Here is a 20,920-nt window from a genome sequence, read left to right as displayed (position 1 = left end):
TGAATGAGGCTGAGAAAAGGAGGGCAAAATTGGGCATTTCTAGCTCTGCCATACTTTGATTTTAGCTATTTCAATGTAATACTTTGATTAAAATACTTGTGATTAACTTAGGCATAATAAACTCATACTTACTGATACAGCAAATTGTTTATAATATAATCCATCTAAAAAGCAGGTTATACAATAGTATGTGGTGTACCATAGTACCTATAGACACACAATTAATATAAGTAATTTGTAGCTACATACACCAAATCAAATATTTGTTGAATATAATTTTTTGATTTTTCCAGCAAAACTTTTCAAAATCATACATTTTTTTCCTCCCAACACATTTCATATCCTCCTCATGCCTGGTAACCAGCCCTTATCCTGACAAATAGCAAATGGAAATAAAATCACTGTTGGATATAGGGATATAAAACATTTTCCATTTTATGTGCACTTTTCAACCCAGAGAAAATAAGAATAAATTTCTTTTTTTTCTGTAGCCATTTCTAAAATATAATCAAAAAGATGCTAGTAAACACTTAACTTTAAATTAGCTTTCTCAAAACTTTTAGGCACTGAAATTCAGATTTGCTTACACTCTGAAGCTAGTCCTCAGTATCTTTTTTAAGACTCTCTTGGCATCTCATTTTCACGCTCCATCTGAGATGACTTGGAAAATATCAGAAAATAACAACACCACTTCCACAAAACAAGTGCCTGGACAGTGCATATTTCTATGTTCACCATTTATGGAACTCTGTTTCTGGGAGAAATTTTATTTTAAGTATCGATACTAAAAGATGATATTATTGGAGTTGGCTAACTCAGTCAGTAAATACAGTCAGCACCTACTCAGAAACAGCTTTTTTAAAAAAGTAATTGGAATAAGAAACATTTCTTGCTGCTATTTTTTAATGGCTCTAAAGAAGGAAATAATTTTATCCTTGTGGGATTATTAGCTTGCTGTACATGCAGTTTAAGGCTCCTGTGTAAAAAGGCATCACGTGATTGTTCATAGTTAACACAACCCAAAGTTAAAGCTCAAGAGGTGATTCCTTCTTCCATAATCTTTCACTTTCAAAATGCAAATGACACTAAGAAGTAGCTTCTCAATTCAAGCAAAGCCTGAGTTGCACTGCTGAAACATTTAAGTAACTGATTTCATCTATGGAAATCAAGTTCTGGAATCATTCAAGATTCAAAATCTCTTGATTCATAAAAATAATTATATTTCTGGTAATGGTAATTATTCTTTTTATATATATTTACCTGTTTATTAAGGAATTAAACAGGAAAACACACACATATTCATTGCATCATTTATGAAAAGATAAGGGAAACTCATTGAATCATTCAGCTTCCTTGACCGAATGTAATAGTCATTAAAAAATAATTCTGAAGAATTTAGAATTACATTGAAAATGATTACGGTATATTGTTATAGAAAACATTGACTCATTTCTCTTTTTATATCAGGAGTATATGTATTTATAATCAAAGAATATTATATATACATATAAAACATATATAAACATATTCATATAGTATGCCCTTTCAGATATGTATATATTTACATATGAATATATGTGTGTATACATATAATAAAAAGTGCATAAAATGACAAAGGAAGTTTACTCTATGTAAGAGGATGATGTTCATTTATAGTATTCCCAGTTCAGATTGTTTTATATGATATCCAAAGAAAATTCTAATACCCAATATCAGGCCAGCATCATTTATTTAATGTTAGAATTGACATTGGAAAAATACGTTTACTTTTGTCTAGTCACCCATGTGCTGGATTTAATCAATACCAAATATCTAATTTTAAACATTGCCTGTCAATGCTGGATGTTACAAGTGATCTTTTTTAAGGTCTTATCATGCAATGAACCGCTATAACCATTCTAATCCTCTTAAGAATTTTACATTCATCAACCTCATTTTCAGTTCACATTTTAACATTTTCACATATATCTTCTGAAGCTTTAATCTCTGTAAAATCTAATTTTAAATTGGAAGGGAAAGGTAGAAGTGTATGGAGTAGCAGCAACAGAATTTAATTTGGATCTTTGATACAGCTGAAAACACATTTGTGTTTTTATTCTAATGTCAGTTTGAGAAGGAAGCAGTTCTAATTTTAGCTAAATGAAGATCTTTTTTCGGTAACTACACTTGGATCACATTGTAAAAAATCTACTTAGAATTTTCACTTACTTCCCACAATATTACCACATATTCTTTGGAGCCTTTGGCAAAATGGATCCAGTTTATAAAGTCATAGCTTTTGCATTGGGTCTTTGCCTGTCTCATATCTTTAGATAATTTGAAAGCAAAAGCAATGCCCACTGTGTTGAATATCTTTAATAGTGTAGATGAAATTTGTAATTTGAAATTCCTAAGTTCAAAGAACATTTATCTACAGCATGATTTTACACTTGAAACTTCCTAAGCTTCCTAGCAGTTTATAAAAAATTAGGAGGAAAAAACGTCTTCCTGTCATTCATAGCAATTTTCCTTAGACTTGAGTAAAATATACAGAAACTTTTAATGAAAAATCAAAACCTGATGACCTTTATGGTTTTTTTAAATTATATAATTTACCCAGTATAAATTATTTGCTTATGCTCTTATGCAACCATACTTTCATAGCAATTTGAAGTAAATACAAATTTGCAAAATGAATAAATCCATTTCAATAACTTATTAAAGGATGATCTTCTTTTACTAAACCTAAAGCAGAATGTTGAGTTTAAGAGCAAAGATGTAATCACGGTTGAGTTTATGTTTTTGTATTTTAATATTACTAATACTAATGCGCAGAAATCCTATTTGCAAAGGATATGTATATAATTTAAAATATTTTCAAAGCTTTCCAGCAGTGTTGAAACATTGAGAAAAAGAGAACTCATCCTTAGCCACAAAATTTTGTGAGAGAGCTATGTTTGTATGAAAATTTTAAAGCACAGCCCAAATGGCTATGGATATTCTAAAAGTTTAACATTTTTCCTTTGACTGATCTGTTGACAGGAATGAGCTTTTTTTTTTTTTTTAACAGCCACACATGGAAGTTCCTGGGCTAGGGGTGGAGAACCTGCCGGCCTAGGCAATAGCCATGGCAACACTGGATCCCCACTACATCTGTGAACTACGCCGCAGCTTTTGACAACGCCAGCTCCTTAACCCAATGAGCAAGGCCAGTAACCAAACCCACATCCTCAGAGAGACAGTTTCATGTTCTTAACCCTCTGAGCCACAACGGGAACTTCTGGAATGAAATTTTAAATATAAAAATTTGGACATTGAAATCTATGGTCTGTACCTAAATGAGTGAGAATAGTATAAAATATTTTAGATCTTTGTCTGGATGAAAAACAATATATATATTTTTATAAGAATATGTAGTCTTCATGATTTAGATAGAATATAAATCTATATTATTTATAAAATATACGTAATAGTATATTTTTAGAGAATAATGTATAATGAAATGTTTATATCATATATGTATTTATTCTTAAACAACTTATAGATCTCCAAGACTATGTCTGTCTTATATTAACTCTTGAACTCTATTTTGAGAAACACTGATTTATAATATTACAATGATAATTTATATTCTTTTTGTCCCCTCCCCTATGATATTTATGTGTATCTTATTCTATGCCATGTTATAATGAGGTACGTATGTATTGAATTTTAAAAGAAATTATGAGAAATTCAAAACTTTTCTATTTTTATAAGATTTCAAATAGAGCTAGCCATTTGTTTGTGAATTGTAAAAGATAATCAGTAATTCCCACTGTGGCCAAGAGCCCCAAAATTTCCATATGCCACAGGTGTGTCCCCCCCCCCCCAGAAAAAAGGAAAATCAGTTATTCTACCCATCCTTTGGATAGAATAAGTGAGTAATATTGAATAACTCATTGAGAATTAAGTCTTAAAATGGGATACCCCACGATATGAAATCTTCCCGATACACCAAAACTCTCCTCTCCTTTCAATGGAAAAGACTCAATGTTTTCCGAGGTTTTCTTTATCTTTTTTCTTTCTTTCTTCTTTTTTTTTTTTTTTTTGTATTTTTAAAGCCATACCCACCTCAAATGGAGGTTCCCAGGCTAAGGGTTGAATCAGAGCTATAGCTGCTGACCTATGCCACAGCAATGCCAGATCTGAGCCACATCTGTGACCTTCACCACACCTCACGCTAATGCCAGATCCTTAACCCGCTGAGCAAGGCTAGGGATTGAACCTGTGTCCTCATGGATACTAGTCAGATTCATTTCCGCAGAGCCACAACAGGAACTCCCAGGTTTTCTTTATCTTATCTCTCACTGGGTTTCCATCATCAAATTCTATCTTCAGGATATTTGGAAGTTTTATGATTTAATATATATATAAGCAAATTTATTTTCGTTACAATGATCATTTAAAATAAAAAAATAAGTACACTTAGTTTCATTTTTATGAAAAATTTATCCCCTAAAGTACATAAAATAAGTACAAATATTCAAAACAGTTGTATTTATGCATGTTGATGTATTTGGGGGTGTACTTCTGACCTCTGAAATGCTTGGAGAAATAAGATGGATTGACAGGAGAATGAATGAAAGGTAGCTATGTGATCTATCTATGTGATAAGTAAAAAGTCTGTATTATAAGATTAAAAGGTAAATAGAGGAACCTCTGAAATATATAGGTATATATAGATGTCCATCATATGTTTTTTCAGCATTGTTTTTGTGTGTGTAAAATGTTTATAATCAAAAAGTCGGTAAAAAAAAGGAAAAAGGAAAAAGAGAATAATAAGATTTATTATACTGCAAGTATGTCTTTAACATGGGACCATCATTTTAATTGTGTTTCTTTCTTCCCTCTTCCCCCACCTCTTTCTCCCTCTCCTTAAAGCTCCATTCTGACTTAGATAAGGGAGAGGGCACTGTTAAATACACCCTCTCAGGAGATGGCGCTGGCACCGTTTTTACAATTGATGAAACTACAGGGGACATTCATGCAATAAGGAGCCTGGATAGAGAAGAAAAACCTTTCTACACACTTCGCGCTCAGGCTGTGGACATAGAAACCAGGAAGCCCCTGGAGCCTGAATCAGAATTTATCATCAAAGTGCAGGATATTAACGATAATGAGCCAAAGTTTTTGGATGGACCTTACATCGCTAGTGTTCCAGAAATGTCTCCTGTGGGTGAGTAGGCAAATCAAAATTCTGTCAAATGTTGCGAGTTCTTTTCAACATTTATTTTCTGCAGGCTGACATAAATGTCTCATTTGTAACCCAGAAGACTATTCTTGCATTGTGGAGGATACAACTAATTTCATTTGCTTTTCAACTTTTTTTTTTTTTTTTTTTGGCCACACCCTCAGCATGCAGAAGTTCCCAGGCCAGGATTTGAACCCAGGCCAAAGCAGAGATAGATACAAATAGATACATAAATATCTAGGCTATATAATATTCTTTCTTCACTCTTTTACAATCTTTGCATCTCCTGAATTCATGGAATTCCTTTGTATTTTATATGCATAACTGTGCTGAAATTGAAAGTTATTACAAATTCAGATACCTACCTAGTGCTGGAGGTAAGTGTACACACCAAATACCAAATAGTAATGCTTGGTTCAAAATAAATTATCCAAAGCATGTATTGCATCTGAGTCTGGAAGTGGTTCAGAAAGGGATGTGTTGCATCCTTTGCAGCTTTCTATAGAGATTCTGCAAAAAGATACTGTGCCCTTTGTGGCTGTTAAGTCCCTCATAGTAGTTATTCCATACTAGAGAGCAAAGATCATTATAAAGTCATTACTAGAATAAATTTACTATTAGGCTATAGTAGCTTGACCATTCTTAATAATTTAAATATAATCTAAATTCATGGGTCAATAACCTAAATTTACAAAAGTCCTACAATATGTACTTTAAGATCAGTGAGTTAAGGGTTCCAGCTTTAACACCAATTTTGAGTTATCACTTTTATTTCTCAGGCACCACTGCCAATACCTCAATTTATTTCATAGAAACTTCTGGTTTTCAGCACATTTGTAAGATAAAGCTCCTCATCACTTCTGGGTTTGAACTTGAAACTCACGTATGTGAGCCGTTGTTAATATTTCCTAAGTCTGACATTTCTCATAGGGCTTCAGCTGCCCCTATATCCATCCCAGACATGCAAAGAAGATTGCACAGACTACCCTGAGAGTAGAAGCAGGTTAGTGACTGTAGGAGTTGTCACATGGATTTACCATAAATGCGCTTGAAATTGTGCCTGTGACCTTATCAGGCATTCAAAGACCATATTCTCTCCTTGACCTAAGAAATCAGCTCAGAAGAGTTCACTTCGATTTAAAATTTTTGTGTGCATACTCGGGGCTGCAAATCTTTTATTCAGTTTCTGCTACATTTTTTTTTTTTTTTTGAGCTGCCTCTTTTATTCAGGGCTATGATTGCTAGAGATTTAGAAGTATGATTGGGAAGATGTCTTATTAGAAAGTAGTCCCTGAAAATGGGAAGAGCTTTTTTAAAAAAACTGTCTTGATTTTCCAGGGGGAGGGGGGAAATGAATGTATTTGAGGAAAAGTATGGCTTTTAATAAGACGATGAAGTTCAATATACACATGCTTTAACCTGGTGCATACTTCATGTAAATTAGAAATATTTACATTAATTTATGACCTTTAGTGACTCTTTATTACTGAAACAGTATCTTTAAAGCAAATATACATATCCTCTACAGTATTAGAAAAAATGGTCTTGCCGGATAAACAAGTAGGTCTTACACTGTGCCAATTTAGGGTAAAGGAGAGGGCTGCAGAGCTGATCCCTTATATAAGGAGTTGCAGCTAGTGCCTGAAGAGAGAAATAAATCTGGAAAATCAGGCCAAGGGTAGGTGAGTGAGAGAACAAAGTGGTCCCAGCTTTTACTGGGTGAGATATTTTGCTGTGTTGCTATGAGTTTTCAGAGTTGTCAAAAAGATCTATGGAAGAATAGGTCCCTTAAAATGTTTTGCCATGTGCCACTACCAAAATTCCTCATGGGTTATTCAAGATACCTCAGTAAATACCTGAGCTGCTTTTCAATGCACCCTCCCTTTTTAGTATTTTGTATTAACAGAGGAGTATTTCTTTTGAAAATGGAACCATATCATATGTTGTGAGTTCACCCCGGTGTTCTTGGACTACATTTACGCAGTATGCCCTTTTCAAATAAACACTGAGAAGCATAAACATCACTTACAAATTAAATATTAGAAATTAAATAGCTATCACCCTCTACCTTTGCCATCCCCGGGAATCCTACCTATGTGCTTACATCCAAAACTCCCAGTAATAGGAGACCAAGGTAGATTTGCAGTGTTTATTGTTTCAGTCTTTACCTCCTTAACTTAAAGCTAACCAAAACCTTCTGTGCGTCCAGACCTCACATTTATGTCCCTGAAGCACTTGAAGTCCATTCCCAAGCACACCCTTCTTACTTTGTCCAATGATTATTCTTTTCTATACTTTCTTTTCCCACATCTCTTCCTGGCAATTCCTGTCTCTGTGTCATTTTCCTTGGGCTATTAAAATAACTGTTAGTCAAGACCAGATAGAAGCTACCATGGTGAACTGGACAGTATAGCTGTTGTGGCAAATCTCACTGTTGGTTTTGCATATGCATGTTTGAGGTATTCTCAAGGAAATAACTCTCCTTTTCCAGTAATTGAGAATGTTGCTATTTCATTTTTAATAAAAGAATTTAAAAATACATATAGTAAAACAGTTTATTTTGTAATACAAAAAGTCAAAAAAGAATCTATCAAGCAAATACCCATTTAGTAATAATGGATTGTACATCCAAAAATATGATGAACAATTAAACCTAGACTAAAAATGAACTCATATGAAAATTATAAAAAAGTATAACTCTACAAAGGGAGGGTGGTGGTGAGCAGGGTGGGTAGAGATTTCAAACCAATATTTAAGACTTACAAGACTATGGAATATATTTAGTTCCCGAAAGTTGAAGAGAATTCTAGTGAATCTATGAACTGTTTAAGAGAAAGGTCACTTTGTTACTAACTTGTGCTCCATCTAATGCGCCATGAAAGTAATATTCACAGACAAAGTGCTTTTACTCTGACCTAAGGAAATTTCTTAATGATCCAGATATTCTCCAACTCAAAGTTTCTCCTTGGAGACAAATTTGGCCATTATGAATGCGGTCTTAATTCTTTAAGATCACTAGAGTAACAGTGAATTACAGTAATGTGCCCTCTTTAATATCTGATGATTATGCTTCAGTAGTATGCAGTTTAATTTACTTTTCCTAGCGTGCTGACAGGTTTAACATCTTTAAATCCATATTCATACATGTATTATCCACTGCTGCCTGAGCTGAGCCATTTTGAGGCTGCTGATTGGATTATTCATAACCAGGTCCCTAAGACATATTTTATAGATGTCAATTGTGCATAGTAAAGTGTGTGGTAAGATCTATCATTTCCTGAGCAACAGTCAGGGGCCAGGTGACCTAATCGAGATTTGCATTCCCTGTTTTATTTAACTATTAGAATATCTCTGTGTGGTATCATTTACTATTTGATCTTTATTTTTTCTGTAAAAAATTAACTTCTGTATATCAGAAAGTAGGAATAACTCTCAGGATCTTTAGAACAAAATTAATTGCAATCAATTATATCCTTTTTCTAGAGTTACTGCTTCTAAAATTTGCGGGAAACTTTAAAATTTAGTTTTCAATCTCAGATGAGTTTGTTAAGACTTTGAAATGAATGCTATATTATTGTGTAAATATTATAATTTGAGGATGGGACTCCATGCTTAAAACAAAATCTGATGAATGGGTATCTCTTACCCACTGACTTTAAAAATGTTTAGAAAAAGTTAAATAAAACAGAATACACCTAAAGAGAATTACACATTAGCTTCATAAAATAGTACATAGCAAGTACTACCCTGTGTTTTTTTTTTATGAATTGAATTTTGTTTTTACATGACGTTTTTGGATAAATTCCTAGATGGAATTGATGGTGGAGGTTTTGGTAGATTATTAAACAAACGGTATTTTCTACATGGTCTTACTTAATAGTCCAACTCCAAGAAGGAAGTAAGGGAGACTATGACTATACTGAATATTGATTTATTACATCATTATTATTATTTTTAAACATATGTAAGTCTTCACACTTCTTTGCTTCCACAGAAGTGACATAGAAAGACAAATCAAGAAAAGATAAATCATGGAGTTCCCATCGTGGTGCAGAGGAAATGAATCCAACTAGGAACCATGAGGTTGCGGGTTCGATCCCTGGCCTCGCTCAGTGGGTTAAGAATCTGGCATTGCTGTGGCTGTGGTGTAGGCCAATGGCTACAGCTCCAATTGGACCCCTAGCCTGGAAACCTCCATATGCTATGGATGCGGCCCTAAAAAGACAGACCAAAAAAAAAAAAAAAAAAAAAAGAAATGATAAAGCTAATAGTTCTATCATATGAGCCAGGCATGGCCACATAGAACAACTCAATTAATATAGGCTAAACAGGCAAACTGTCATTGGTTTCTGTGTATGCCCCATGAGCATAGTCTTTGCCAGGTGACTGGAGAAAGAATGTTGGCTGTTTTCTACAAATAGAGGTATTCTTCTCAAACAACCAAAATATAATTATTAAAATCAGGAAGTTAAAGAGTTCCCTAGTGGCCTAGTAGATTAAGGATCTGGCATTGTCACTGCTGTGGCTCAGGTGCCAGTTGTGGTGCAGATTTGATCTCTGGCCTGGGAACTTCTGCATGCTGCGGGCATAGTTAAAAATAAATCAAGTCAAATCAAATTGAATCAGGAAATTAACATTAATACATTACTACAATCTAATCCTTAGACTCTATTCAAGCTTCATCAATTGTCTCCAGTGTCCTATATAATAGAATGTTCAAGGTCAAAATTACATACCACATTTAAATGCCAGATCTCTTTACTTTCTTTCAATCTGGAAAAATTCTTTGACTTTTCTTGACTTTCATAGCTCTAACAACCTTGAAAATTTCTGGCTAGTTATTTTTCAGATTATCCCTTCTATTGAATTTGTCTGATGTTTTGTCATGTGAAAATTCAGGAATGTATCTTTTTTTTGATATATCACAGAGGCAACGTGGCATTCTATCAGATCGAATGTGGTTTTAATTAGTCCTACTACTAACGATGTTCATTTGTATTACTTAATGAAGGTTGTGTGTTAGTTATCTATTGCTGCATAAAACATTAACTAAAAACTTAGCAATGTAAAATAACAAGCATTTATTATATCACAGGATCATGGACATCTAAGAGCGGCTTAGCTGAGTACCTTTGACTCAAGGTCTCTCAAGAGGTTGCATCCAAGCTATTGGCTGGGGCTATGGTCTGATCTAAAGGCTTAATTGAAAGAAGATAGGAAATGGCTTCCATGTTTATTTATGCAGTTCTTGGCAGGCCTCTCTCCCGTGCTACATGGAACTTTCTAAAGGGCTACCTCATAATACAGCAGCTACCTGGCCCTAGGATGAGCTTAATGAAGAGAGAACTTGAGAGAGAAAGAACATCTCTGATCAAAGCCTATTTGTAATCTAACCTTTAAAATGATATCCCATCATTTCTGCCATATTCTAATTCTTAGAGGTAAGTCCAGCACTTTCGGAAAATGGAATTAAACAAGAACATGAATATATGGAACCTGGAATCTCTGAGACCCCTCTCAGAGTCTGCCTCCCACAGTCCATTATCTGGTCCCCAAAGACACATCATACAGCATGTACTCATCCTCTTTCTAGGACACATAAAATCTATTTTTCCCTTATTGCGGGAGTCAAAAATCCAGAAACTCACCCTATGAATCAAGTCCACGTGCAAATGAGGTTTGTTAGATTTATTTCCTCTTGATCTGTACACTCATAATGCTAAAGAGACCAGTTACTTACCCCACATATATCCAACATACAATGGTGAGATAGGCATAGGATAACTTCTGTAGACATTTATGTTAAAAGGGCGGGGGATACATGCACAGAATAAAGGAGTAACTGGACCATGAATTTTTAAAAATCTAGGCAGTAAATACTGAATGATCTTTGATTAGGTCCAAAGCCTGGGAATATTTTGCCATGGCTCTCAGTTAATTGCCTGGAATCTTGGTTTCTACCTTCTGAATTAGACTTCCTTTTCATGAAATATAGCATGCACTTGAAACCAAGCAACTCTCTTAGTTGGCTTCCTGCCAATGGAATTCAATGGGTCCAAAGACTTCTCTTCACAATCTCTGACCTCCTTCAGCCCATGCTTGTGATGTTTCTACATGAAGAACTCTTTCTAAGAATGTTGTAGGCAATATGATTATCCCATGAGTTTTCATCACGTTCACTAAATTAGGCAAAAAACTCTTCAATATAAATTCTTCTCTACTTTGATCCTACTGAGATGCCTGAGTGACAGAGCCCTTATAGGATTTAGAACGGTTATTGTTTGCTGGAAAGGATTTTTAAGTCATACATATCATTAATCTCTTAAGAGGTAATTTTGTTTAATGAGACACTAAGCCAGTGGACTATCCTTGATCTTACTAAGATCCTAACAAAAGCATTTTACAGTCATTCTCATGATTTTATCTTTTGAGCACGCTTTCTATATCCTGGACTTAATCTTTGTTTGGAAGCCATTTCTTAATTTTAGCATCATTTGCCATGTGGAAAGACCAGGAATCTTCAAATGAGGCAAGACCTGGATCTTTTTTTTCTTTTTTTTTAAGTTACTAGGTTGGCTTTCTATCATCTAGATGAATCAAGACAGGCAACAGTTTTGCTAAATTTGTCACTGACTGCTAATGACCTTTCTTTCTCTAGTTCCCAATAAAATGTTCTTACTTTCCTGCAAGTCCTCACATAAATAACCTTCCAAGTGAGTGCTAATTCAAAAAACTGTGTGTTCAAGGCACTTTTTACTGGCCATAGTGTAAAGCCCACAGTCTGACTGCAAAACCATTCCCACATTTTAAGTTTTTGTTATGGCAATACCCCACTGCTAGACGTGAAATTAGTACTGTCTACTACTGCATAACAAATTACCCAACAGTTTAGAGGCTCAACACTAAAAATGTGTATTATCTCTTGGTTTGTCTGGGACATGGATTTGAGCTTAGCTTAGCTGGATGTCTCTGCTTCAGGAATACTCATGGATTTCAAGTTATCAGGAATAGGGTCTTACCTGAGGATTCACATGTGGGAGAAAATATTTCCAAGCTTGTTGTCATTGTTGTCTTGGAGTTAATATCCTATCACATCTGTCACAGTCTATGTATTGTTAGGATCAACTTGAAAAACCCATATTAGAAAGAAAGGGATTAGACAAGGTATGAATACTGAAGGCAGGCATAACTGAAGTCCATCTTAGAGATTGTCTGCAATAGATGATGATTCCTCTGTAAACTTACTTTTTCTTTTCTGTAAATATTACATGTTTGGCCATGAAGTATTTTTAAACTTGAGATAAAATCTAGTCCTCATTATACTTTCATGATTCATCGATTAATTTATAGCTGTATGGTCCAAGGCTTCTATTAAATTGGTTCTAATCTGTTGGTATCATTATTTTAATTTTGAAATTAATTGGCCAGGAGTTCCCACTGTGGCATGGTGCATTAAGGATCTGACTGAAGCAGCCCAGGTTGCTGTGGAGATACAATTTCTGTCTTTCCAGGCACAGTGAGTTAAAGGATCTTGCATTGTCACAGCTTTGGCATAGGTTACAGCTAGAGATCAGATTCAATCTCTGGCCTGACAACTTCCATTTGCTGCAGGAGAAGAAAAAAAATATTGGCCAGTGAAAATTTTTTATATCCTTTTAACATTATCCTTAATTAAATGAATAATCTCTTACTTTAGAACTCAAAGATATGTTTGGGATTTGTCTTCCATGTTTGCTGCTTCAGCCCAGAAGAAAGCTATTTCTCCAAGAAGCTCTCTCCCTACCCTTAAAGAGAATAATATTTAGAAGCCAAAATCTAGTTACTATGTGTGCTCTGTGTTATAGGAATATCATTGGTCCCAGGCCATCTCAGCAGGCACAGCTAAAGAATATATCTATAGACATGTACATATATAATATTTATCTGTATCCTTCTACATATATTGGAAACCATGATTTTGCACCAATATCTCCAACTCCAATCTAACACCAGCACTTATTCCAGGTTTGTTTAATCCTTTTATTATTTATAACTTTATTTTCTAAGAGTGAGAAATCCGGCTCTTGTTGTCTTTAATATATTTTCTTATTTAATCAAGCACAATCTTTCTTTGCCATCACCCTTCTAGACCCCTTGCCGATACACTGACTCCATTCTAACTTTGAACACCTACACTGGCTATTTTGCTCACCTCATTAGGGCTCCTAACCCCAACACAAGGCTATACTTCCCACACATAGATGTATTCCTCATGCTTATTAATGATACCCCTTTCCAGCCTTTCTAGTAGATGCCTTCCTCACTCCACTTTGGCTCCAGGACCTATTGAGCTCCTCCCCAACACTTCCAAGCATATATCTCTGCCATCACAAAAGTCTACCTCTTCCCACCCGAGCTAGACTTTAGGAATGAATTATTCTAGAAGATAAACAAAGAGGAAATAGTTACTTTGATTCTTAAAGAGACATAGGGTCTCTCTAGAAGTGCTTTACCTCCAAGTTGTTTTTTTTTCAGATACATTAACAATGCTTAACTTGCAGGTCCTTCATTTGTCTTGAATTGCCTTCATAATGTGTTGAGCTGAGTCTAAATTTTGATACGAGAGGCCAAAGATTGGATCTAGGAAGTAGTTGATAAGGCCAGAATCCAAAATCAAAATACCGATTTTTGAAATCTTTTTTTCCCATGTTGGGACATATCTTTTCTAATCTTATAGTCAATGAAAAAAAGATTTATACAGAGAGACAGAGGACAGAATTGTTGACACATGTTCGAGCCATATGGTACATGGGAGTTGAACTTGTTAAAAGTGCAAATCCCTGCTATTGAGAATTGTGAGGATTTGCATAGATTATTTGACCTCATTGTGCTGTGGTTTCCTTACCAAAAAGGGGAAATAAAAATACCTGATTCCTAGATGTATATTGCAGGTAGTAAAAGAGAAAATGTATGTCTAACACTTACCACAATGCCTGAAAAAATGCAGTCAATGAATGGGTAAGGATCATGCTAATAATTTGACGATCATACTCAGGAAACTAGTAGGAGGATGCTTAATTTATAGAGGTCCCAATTAATTATCTTACTTCTTTTCTTCTTCCATACAGACCCTTCCTATGACACAGGAGCTCATTATTTACCATTGCTTTTTGTTCAATATATGCCACGTCTATAGAAAAACCCTACAGACTTTCTATCCCAATTTACATTTACTTTAGCTTAGAGGATTCTTTTATCTTAATGTGTAGAGACAAGCTGTTGATTTGTAAGAAACACCAATTATCAGATTACACTTTTGGTTTACAATCTGCTGAGTGGCTTTAACACATTTGATGAAATTGAGCAAAGCCTGGTGATCCCTCTGGTGTCAGCAGAGAAGTGTCCACAGCACACAGCACAGCAGAACGATTTTCAGGGCCAAAGGATGTTATGACTGTGTGTTCTGGGAGCATTTCATTCCTCTGTTTGTTTCCTATGTTTCTATTAGTGCTACAATTGCAGAGGTAATGCTATTGACAGTGTTTGTGTGGCCTTGAGAGAAGCGTAGACATTGTTTAGTAACGAGACAGTGTGTCCCTAAACATAAACTGTGTCCCTAAACTGTCCTGTATTGATAGTTGCTTTAGCAGCCACCGATCAGCAATAATGTTAAAAATTAACAAGGTCTCTTTTTTTCCTGACCACCAAATGACTCTAAGCCTTAAATATATGTTAGCAGAAGTCGCTTCTTGGCCACTGAGTGGTTCAAAGCATTAAACATATTTTCAAAGTATTACTCTTTTCCCCAGCCTCCAAGTGGTTGTAAACATTAAATACATTTTATAAAAACTGCTTTGCCAGCTACTGGCAGGATAGCTATAAACATCATTTTTCTTTAAAGTTGCCTTTCAGCTGTGGTATTTTTTTCTTATTTGCTTTACTCTATTTATTTTTTCATACACAAAAGCAGGCAAGAGGCTACCTTGGCTCAATTGTTTCTTGCTTTATGATAAGTGATCACAGGAGAGCAGTTGCACCCATATAAAACCCTGCCGGCAACAGGAGTTCTCTGAAGTTCAATTGCTGGTGCTGGGTATTCCACATAGATGCCAGCTGTGTTTTCCAGGATAATTTTTGTTTCTGCTTTCCATTGTGCAATGTCTTGAGGCATAAAGATGAGGTATAAAGTAAGCTTAGTATGAAGGCAAATAACTTCAAGCGACCAGATCCTGATGGATTATACCCATTAGTCAAGGTGAAAATATTCCACCAAAAGAGCAGACTCAGAGACAGGCAGAGTGGAAGGACTACTAAGTTAATGAGATCTTTAACCCAAACATGATGAAAGACTTGAAATCTCTGTCTGGAAATAACTCAGCATGACAACAGCATGCAATGCAAAGATAGTAAAGAGCATGTCACTATAAAAAAAAAGTCTATCCAGGAAGTAGCCTAGAAAATCTGTTTATTTTAACAAAATTCACTCTAAAATCAAGAGTGGCACTGATTCAATTGAGAAGATGCATCTGCTGTATTATTCCAGGCAGAGTAATTCATCATCAGGCCAAATAATTACTCAGAAAAGCTTTGGTTTGTACAGAATCCAAGTGTTTGCCATATCGTGTAATATTTTATGTTGCTAAAGGTTTTATTTTAGATGTATGTTCAACAAGCTCAGATATTTATGGGATACCTATTATGTACCAGACGCTTTGGGGAATTTGTGGTTAGGACAGTGAGAAAAACAGACAAAGCCTCTTCCTTCAGAAAGCTTTCACTCCAAAGGTCTAGGGCAGGGGCAGCAAACTATGGTCTGTGAGGGGAACTCAAGTGGCTCCTGTTTTTATTGGGGTTCAGTCACACTTACTCATTTACATATTATCTCTGAGGCTGCTTTCACACTGCAGTGGCAGAGTTGGCAACAGAGACCAAATGGCCTGTCAAGACTGAAATATATACAATCAGTTCCTTTACAGGAAAAGTTTGCTGGGCCATATGAGAGTGGATTGAGTATTGCTGAGGAGGTTCAGGTAAGGTCAACATTTTAAAGAGATGCATGAGTGTTTGCTATAGAAAATGCCTCCTCAAAAAAAGAAAAAGAAAGAAAGAAAAAAGAAATGGCAGGAACAGAGGGTATATGAAGAGAAGAAGTCAGTCCCAAAGTAGTTAATATTGCATGTGGCATGAAATCTTTTAGCTGGTGCTGAAAGGAATGCTTTGAATTTGTTGTAATTAGTTAGGCATGGTCCTATGGTACTAAAGGTTCATGAGAAAGTGTTTTTTATTTTCCTCCAGAAATAGTTCTTATCTCAGTTATACAGCTATATGTATAAATGAAAAAAAAATCAAAACTGAAACTAGGAAATTTGAAAGAAGAGAAACTCTAGATTTGGTTGAGACATTCTTTCCCCATGTGATCTCTTAGGATTCATAAGTGCTTTGCCTGAGATATAAGCAGTGAAAGAAAAAAAAATTACTTTGAAACTGAAGTAAAAAACAACAATCAATACTAACAATCACTACCCAATAAGTGTTACAGAAAACTTCCTCAGAAAGTAAGGTTGATGAGTTTATCAAGGTTGGCACTATTTTCATTTCTGACAAAGAAATTGTACTTGCAAATTTAAAAAACAAAGCAAAACAAAACAGAGGTTACAATTTTATGAACAACTAACAAAAATAAGTATAAGAAATATGGTGCAATTTGTTTAATTGGCAGTGGTACTCGAAGTAAAAGAAACATGTCAATTAAACTGTCAGCCATGTTAATTTTGCCTCTGAGAAAAACATTGTAATGGGATAATTTCATGAACTGCTTTGATGGCAAGAAAGTGCCAAAATATGATTAACTACTACACAATTCAAATTAGACAAGAAAGCAATTGGTGGCAGCCTGAATATCGAGAGGTTTTGTTTCATGCCTTTTTCTTCTCCTTTTCCCTTTGTTTAATCAAGCAGATACTGTTTGACAGTGAAATGATTTATTCTGAAAACATTGTTATCACAAGCATTTAGTAGAAACTTTACTGTAAGAGGAGAAAACACATTTCCATTTTAAAATCTTTTTAAAAATATAATTACCATTTCTGAAAAAAATTGTCATCATCAAAGTAGCAATTTTTTTGGTAACTAATATTAAGTGCCTATTTAGCTAAAGGACTCCATTAGAAGCAACTCACTCGTAACATCACTCATAACATTATGTTTATATTTCTGTTGTCAAATATGTTCATTCTAAGTTCTCTCTCTCTCTTTTTTGGGGGGTTGTTTTTGTTTGTTTGCTTTCTTTTTTTTTTTTTTTTTTTTTTTGCTTTTCAAGGGCCGAACAGGAGACATATTTAAGTTCCCAGGCTAGCGGCCCAATTGGAGTTGCAGCTGCCAGCCTACACCACAGCCACAACAATGACAGATCCAAGCTACATCTGTAAATTACAACACAGCTCAGGGCAATGCCGGATCCTTTACCCACTGAGCAAGGCCAGGGATCGAACCCACACCCTTACAGATAATAGTCGAGTTCGTTTCTGCTGCACCACAATGGGAACTCCCCAAGTTCTCTTTCATTATTCTCATTTCTGCCCCATTAACCAGAATGGATAGTCTAAATTTAACACAGTCATGTAAATTTTACTACGAATCTCTCCTATCCCTTTTACTTAATAATAATAAAAAAAATGGGGAGTTCCCGTCATGGCGCAGTGGTTAACGAATCCGACTAGGAACCATGAGGTTGCGGGTTCCAGTCCCTGCCCTTGCTCAGTGGGTTAACGATCCGGCGTTGCCGCGAGCTGTGGTGTAGGTTGCAGACGCGGCTCGGATCCCGCGTTGCTGTGGCTCTGGCTAGGCCGGTGGCTACAGCTCCGATTCGACCTCTAGCCTGGGAACCTCCATATGCTGCAGGAGCGGCCCAAGAAATAGCAAAAAGACCAAAAAAAAAAAAAAAAAAAAAAAAAGTGCCATATAACTAAACTAACAAAGAATTTTAAACGTCAGAAATACCACTGGGATTACAAAGAATTATTTTCTAGTGGGTCTTAGCTTTGTACAAAAATTTGTTTAAAAATGATGTACAGAAATTCTATTTTGCATTTTTTTAAACTATGATTTAGGTGACATCTGAATAGTAACAGATCTCAACAGCCAGTTACCAAGAACACTGTTTTCATATGTTAGTTCCTCATAACAGAAGCGTGTCTAGCACTTCTAAACCAGGGAGAGCCTTTAGAGGGTTTTGTTTGTTTGTTTGGTCAGTTTTTTCCCTGCAGGAATAAGATTATTATTTTGTAAATAGGAGAAAAAGGAACACTTTTAAAGATTATTTTTTGGGTCCAAATATTTATTCCTCACAAAGGCTAGTGGAAAATATCTTTTAAAAGATTACGAGATTAAAAGAGTGTTTGCAGAACACTGGTTAGGAAAATCATGATTCTAGAAAGGCAGAATATTGTAGAGAAAACAAATAGACCCTAGGAGCTCCCGTCATGGCACAGTGGAAACGAATGTGACTAGTATCCATGAGGAGGCAGGTTCTATCCCTGACCTTGCTCAGTGAGTTAAGGATTCAGAATTGCCAAGAGCTGTGGTATAGGTCACAGTTGTGGCTTGGTTCCTGCATTGCTGTGGCTATGGTGTAGTCTAGCACTGAGATACCAGTGGTAACACAGGTAACATATGCTCCTAAAAAGACAAACAACAACAACAATAACAATAACAACAACAACAAAGTAAACCGCAGAGTACTGATGATCTGGTTTCAAATTGAATGACGTGTTGGGGAAGGGAATGTTTAGAAATGTGTTTCCTTTTGTCAAGCTTAAATGGTAAGTACTGTTCGCCACTAAAATATGTTATGAGGATTGAAAGAGATGCTATTTGTAAAAACAAATAAGATAAGCCCTAGAAGGCTTTTAATAAGTACTAGTTCTTTCCTCCTTCCTTCAGCAGCTTTTTCTCTTGCAGGGTTTTAGATTTGGAAAAGATAAGAGTCTTCAATTATTTTTTTTCACTCTTCATTCTTCTAATTGTTACTAGTACGTTACATAAGAAGGCTATACTTAGAAACATATCCTTCTAAGAACACATGTGTTTGTTATGAAATATCATTCATCCAAAATATTTGAAAAGAGATTCAGAACAGAGGAAATGAGATATGATAGGTATTAGGAATACTAAAATATTGCGCAAAAAATATGTTTGGTGGATGTAAAAAGTAGTGTCCTAATTGTTCAAATTCATAAAATCGGACTGAAGGAGCATATATATTTCTTCTGTTTCAAAATACCATCAGAATAGTGGGATATTAATACTTAGAAAATATAACTGTAAGAAACTGGAAAGTGTTCTACTAGCAGACAAAGAGTAAGAAATTTCTGAAGGACATAAATTGTTTCAGAGGGACTTCTGGCTTTGGCCACAATACCAGAATCATTGGTATTAGGCTTATCTTTTCACCATGAACAATGGTAAAACTGGACACTGTATATGAGGCAACAGTTTTGTTGTCGTTTTTCTTCTTGGCCACACCCTTGGCATGTGGAAGTTCTTGGACCAGGGACTGAATCCATACTGCAGCAGCAACCTGAGTTGTATTAGTGACAATGCAGGATCCGTAACCCACAGTGCCACAAGAGAACTCCATGAAGCAACAATTTTTTTTTCCCACTGTACAGCAAGGGGATCAAGTTATCCTTACACATGTAACTTACATTTTTTTTCCCCCACCCTTTGTTCTGTTGCAACATGACTGTCTAGACATAGTTCTCAATGCTACTCAGCAGGATCTCCTTGTAAATCTATTCTAAGTTGTATCTGATAATCCCAAGCTCCCGATCCCTCCCACTCCCTCCCTCTCCTGTCTGGCAGCCACAGGTCTATTCTCCAAGTCCATGATTTTCTTTTCTGTGATGTTCATTTGTGCTGGATATTAGATTCCAGTTATAAGTTATAGCATATGGTATTTGTCTTTGTCTTTCTGGCTCATTTCACTCAGTATGAGATTCTCTAGTTCCATCCATGTTGCTGCAAATGGCATTATGTCATTCTTTTTTATGGCTGAGTAGTATTCCATTGTGTATATATACCACATCTTCGCGGTATATATAAACAATTTTTTAATGTTTGTGACAAGTAGCGCAAGCTTGTCATCCTTGAGAGAAGGGAGGGCATGAATCAAGTCCCACATTAGCTGGACTCTCATTAGGGACCCTTTTCCTACCATGACACAAGGAACTGGAATCTAAGAAGAATATCAAGAGATGTAGATTATAGTTTGAAGCTCTTGAAGTTACTGCAATTTGAGAACTGCTGAAGTAGCTGGAATTTGTGTAGGAGGTAAAGAGAGGCACAGAGATGCACTGAAAAGTCAGAGTAAGGATTTGGGAGGGATTTTCACCAAGAGCTGCTCTTTGCATGAAGAGAATTACTCTTTAAGCCCTGCTGAAAGCAGATACTATGGAGCTGAGATACCAGTGGTAACACAGGGCAGGGAGATGTTGAAGTTATAGACTAGCTGCAGGGAGAGACTTCACTGGACCTTTCACACGTTCATGTAAGGCACCAGAAAGACTATGCATCAGGAGTGAGAGCCATGTCCTTCAATAAAAAATATCTCTTATGTCTAAAAATAAAACAGAAAAAGACTTCCTAAAGAGTTAAACTAGGCCTGATAGATCCAAAGGATCTGCTAGTAATTTGACTACCTTTAAAGAATTATCTTAAGCCCCTTTATTAGAA

General features: G+C 35.6%; 1 protein-coding gene across 18 annotated transcripts in view; it reads left to right on the top strand.

The window, feature by feature from the left end:
- CDH12 (cadherin 12) overlaps positions 1 to 20,920 on the top strand; it is a 989,627-nt gene that overhangs the window by 779,468 nt on the left and 189,239 nt on the right. For all 18 annotated transcript variants that reach the window (XM_085001686.1, XM_021077037.2, XM_085001675.1 and 15 more), the window contains one exon: positions 4,900 to 5,194. In XM_085001686.1, coding sequence (XP_084857812.1) covers positions 4,900 to 5,194 — 295 coding nt within the window. The remainder of the gene's footprint in view (positions 1 to 4,899; positions 5,195 to 20,920) is intronic.

This window comes from Sus scrofa, chromosome 16 (assembly GCF_054392235.1).
Source record: "Sus scrofa isolate SSC_HxYL_T2T_F1_AM1 chromosome 16, Sscrofa_HxYL_maternal_Yorkshire_Landrace_v2.0, whole genome shotgun sequence".
NCBI classification, from domain to species: domain Eukaryota; kingdom Metazoa; phylum Chordata; class Mammalia; order Artiodactyla; family Suidae; genus Sus; species Sus scrofa.
The sequence above is the reverse complement of the archived record's forward strand: the minus strand, read 5'-3'. Positions and strand labels throughout refer to the sequence as shown.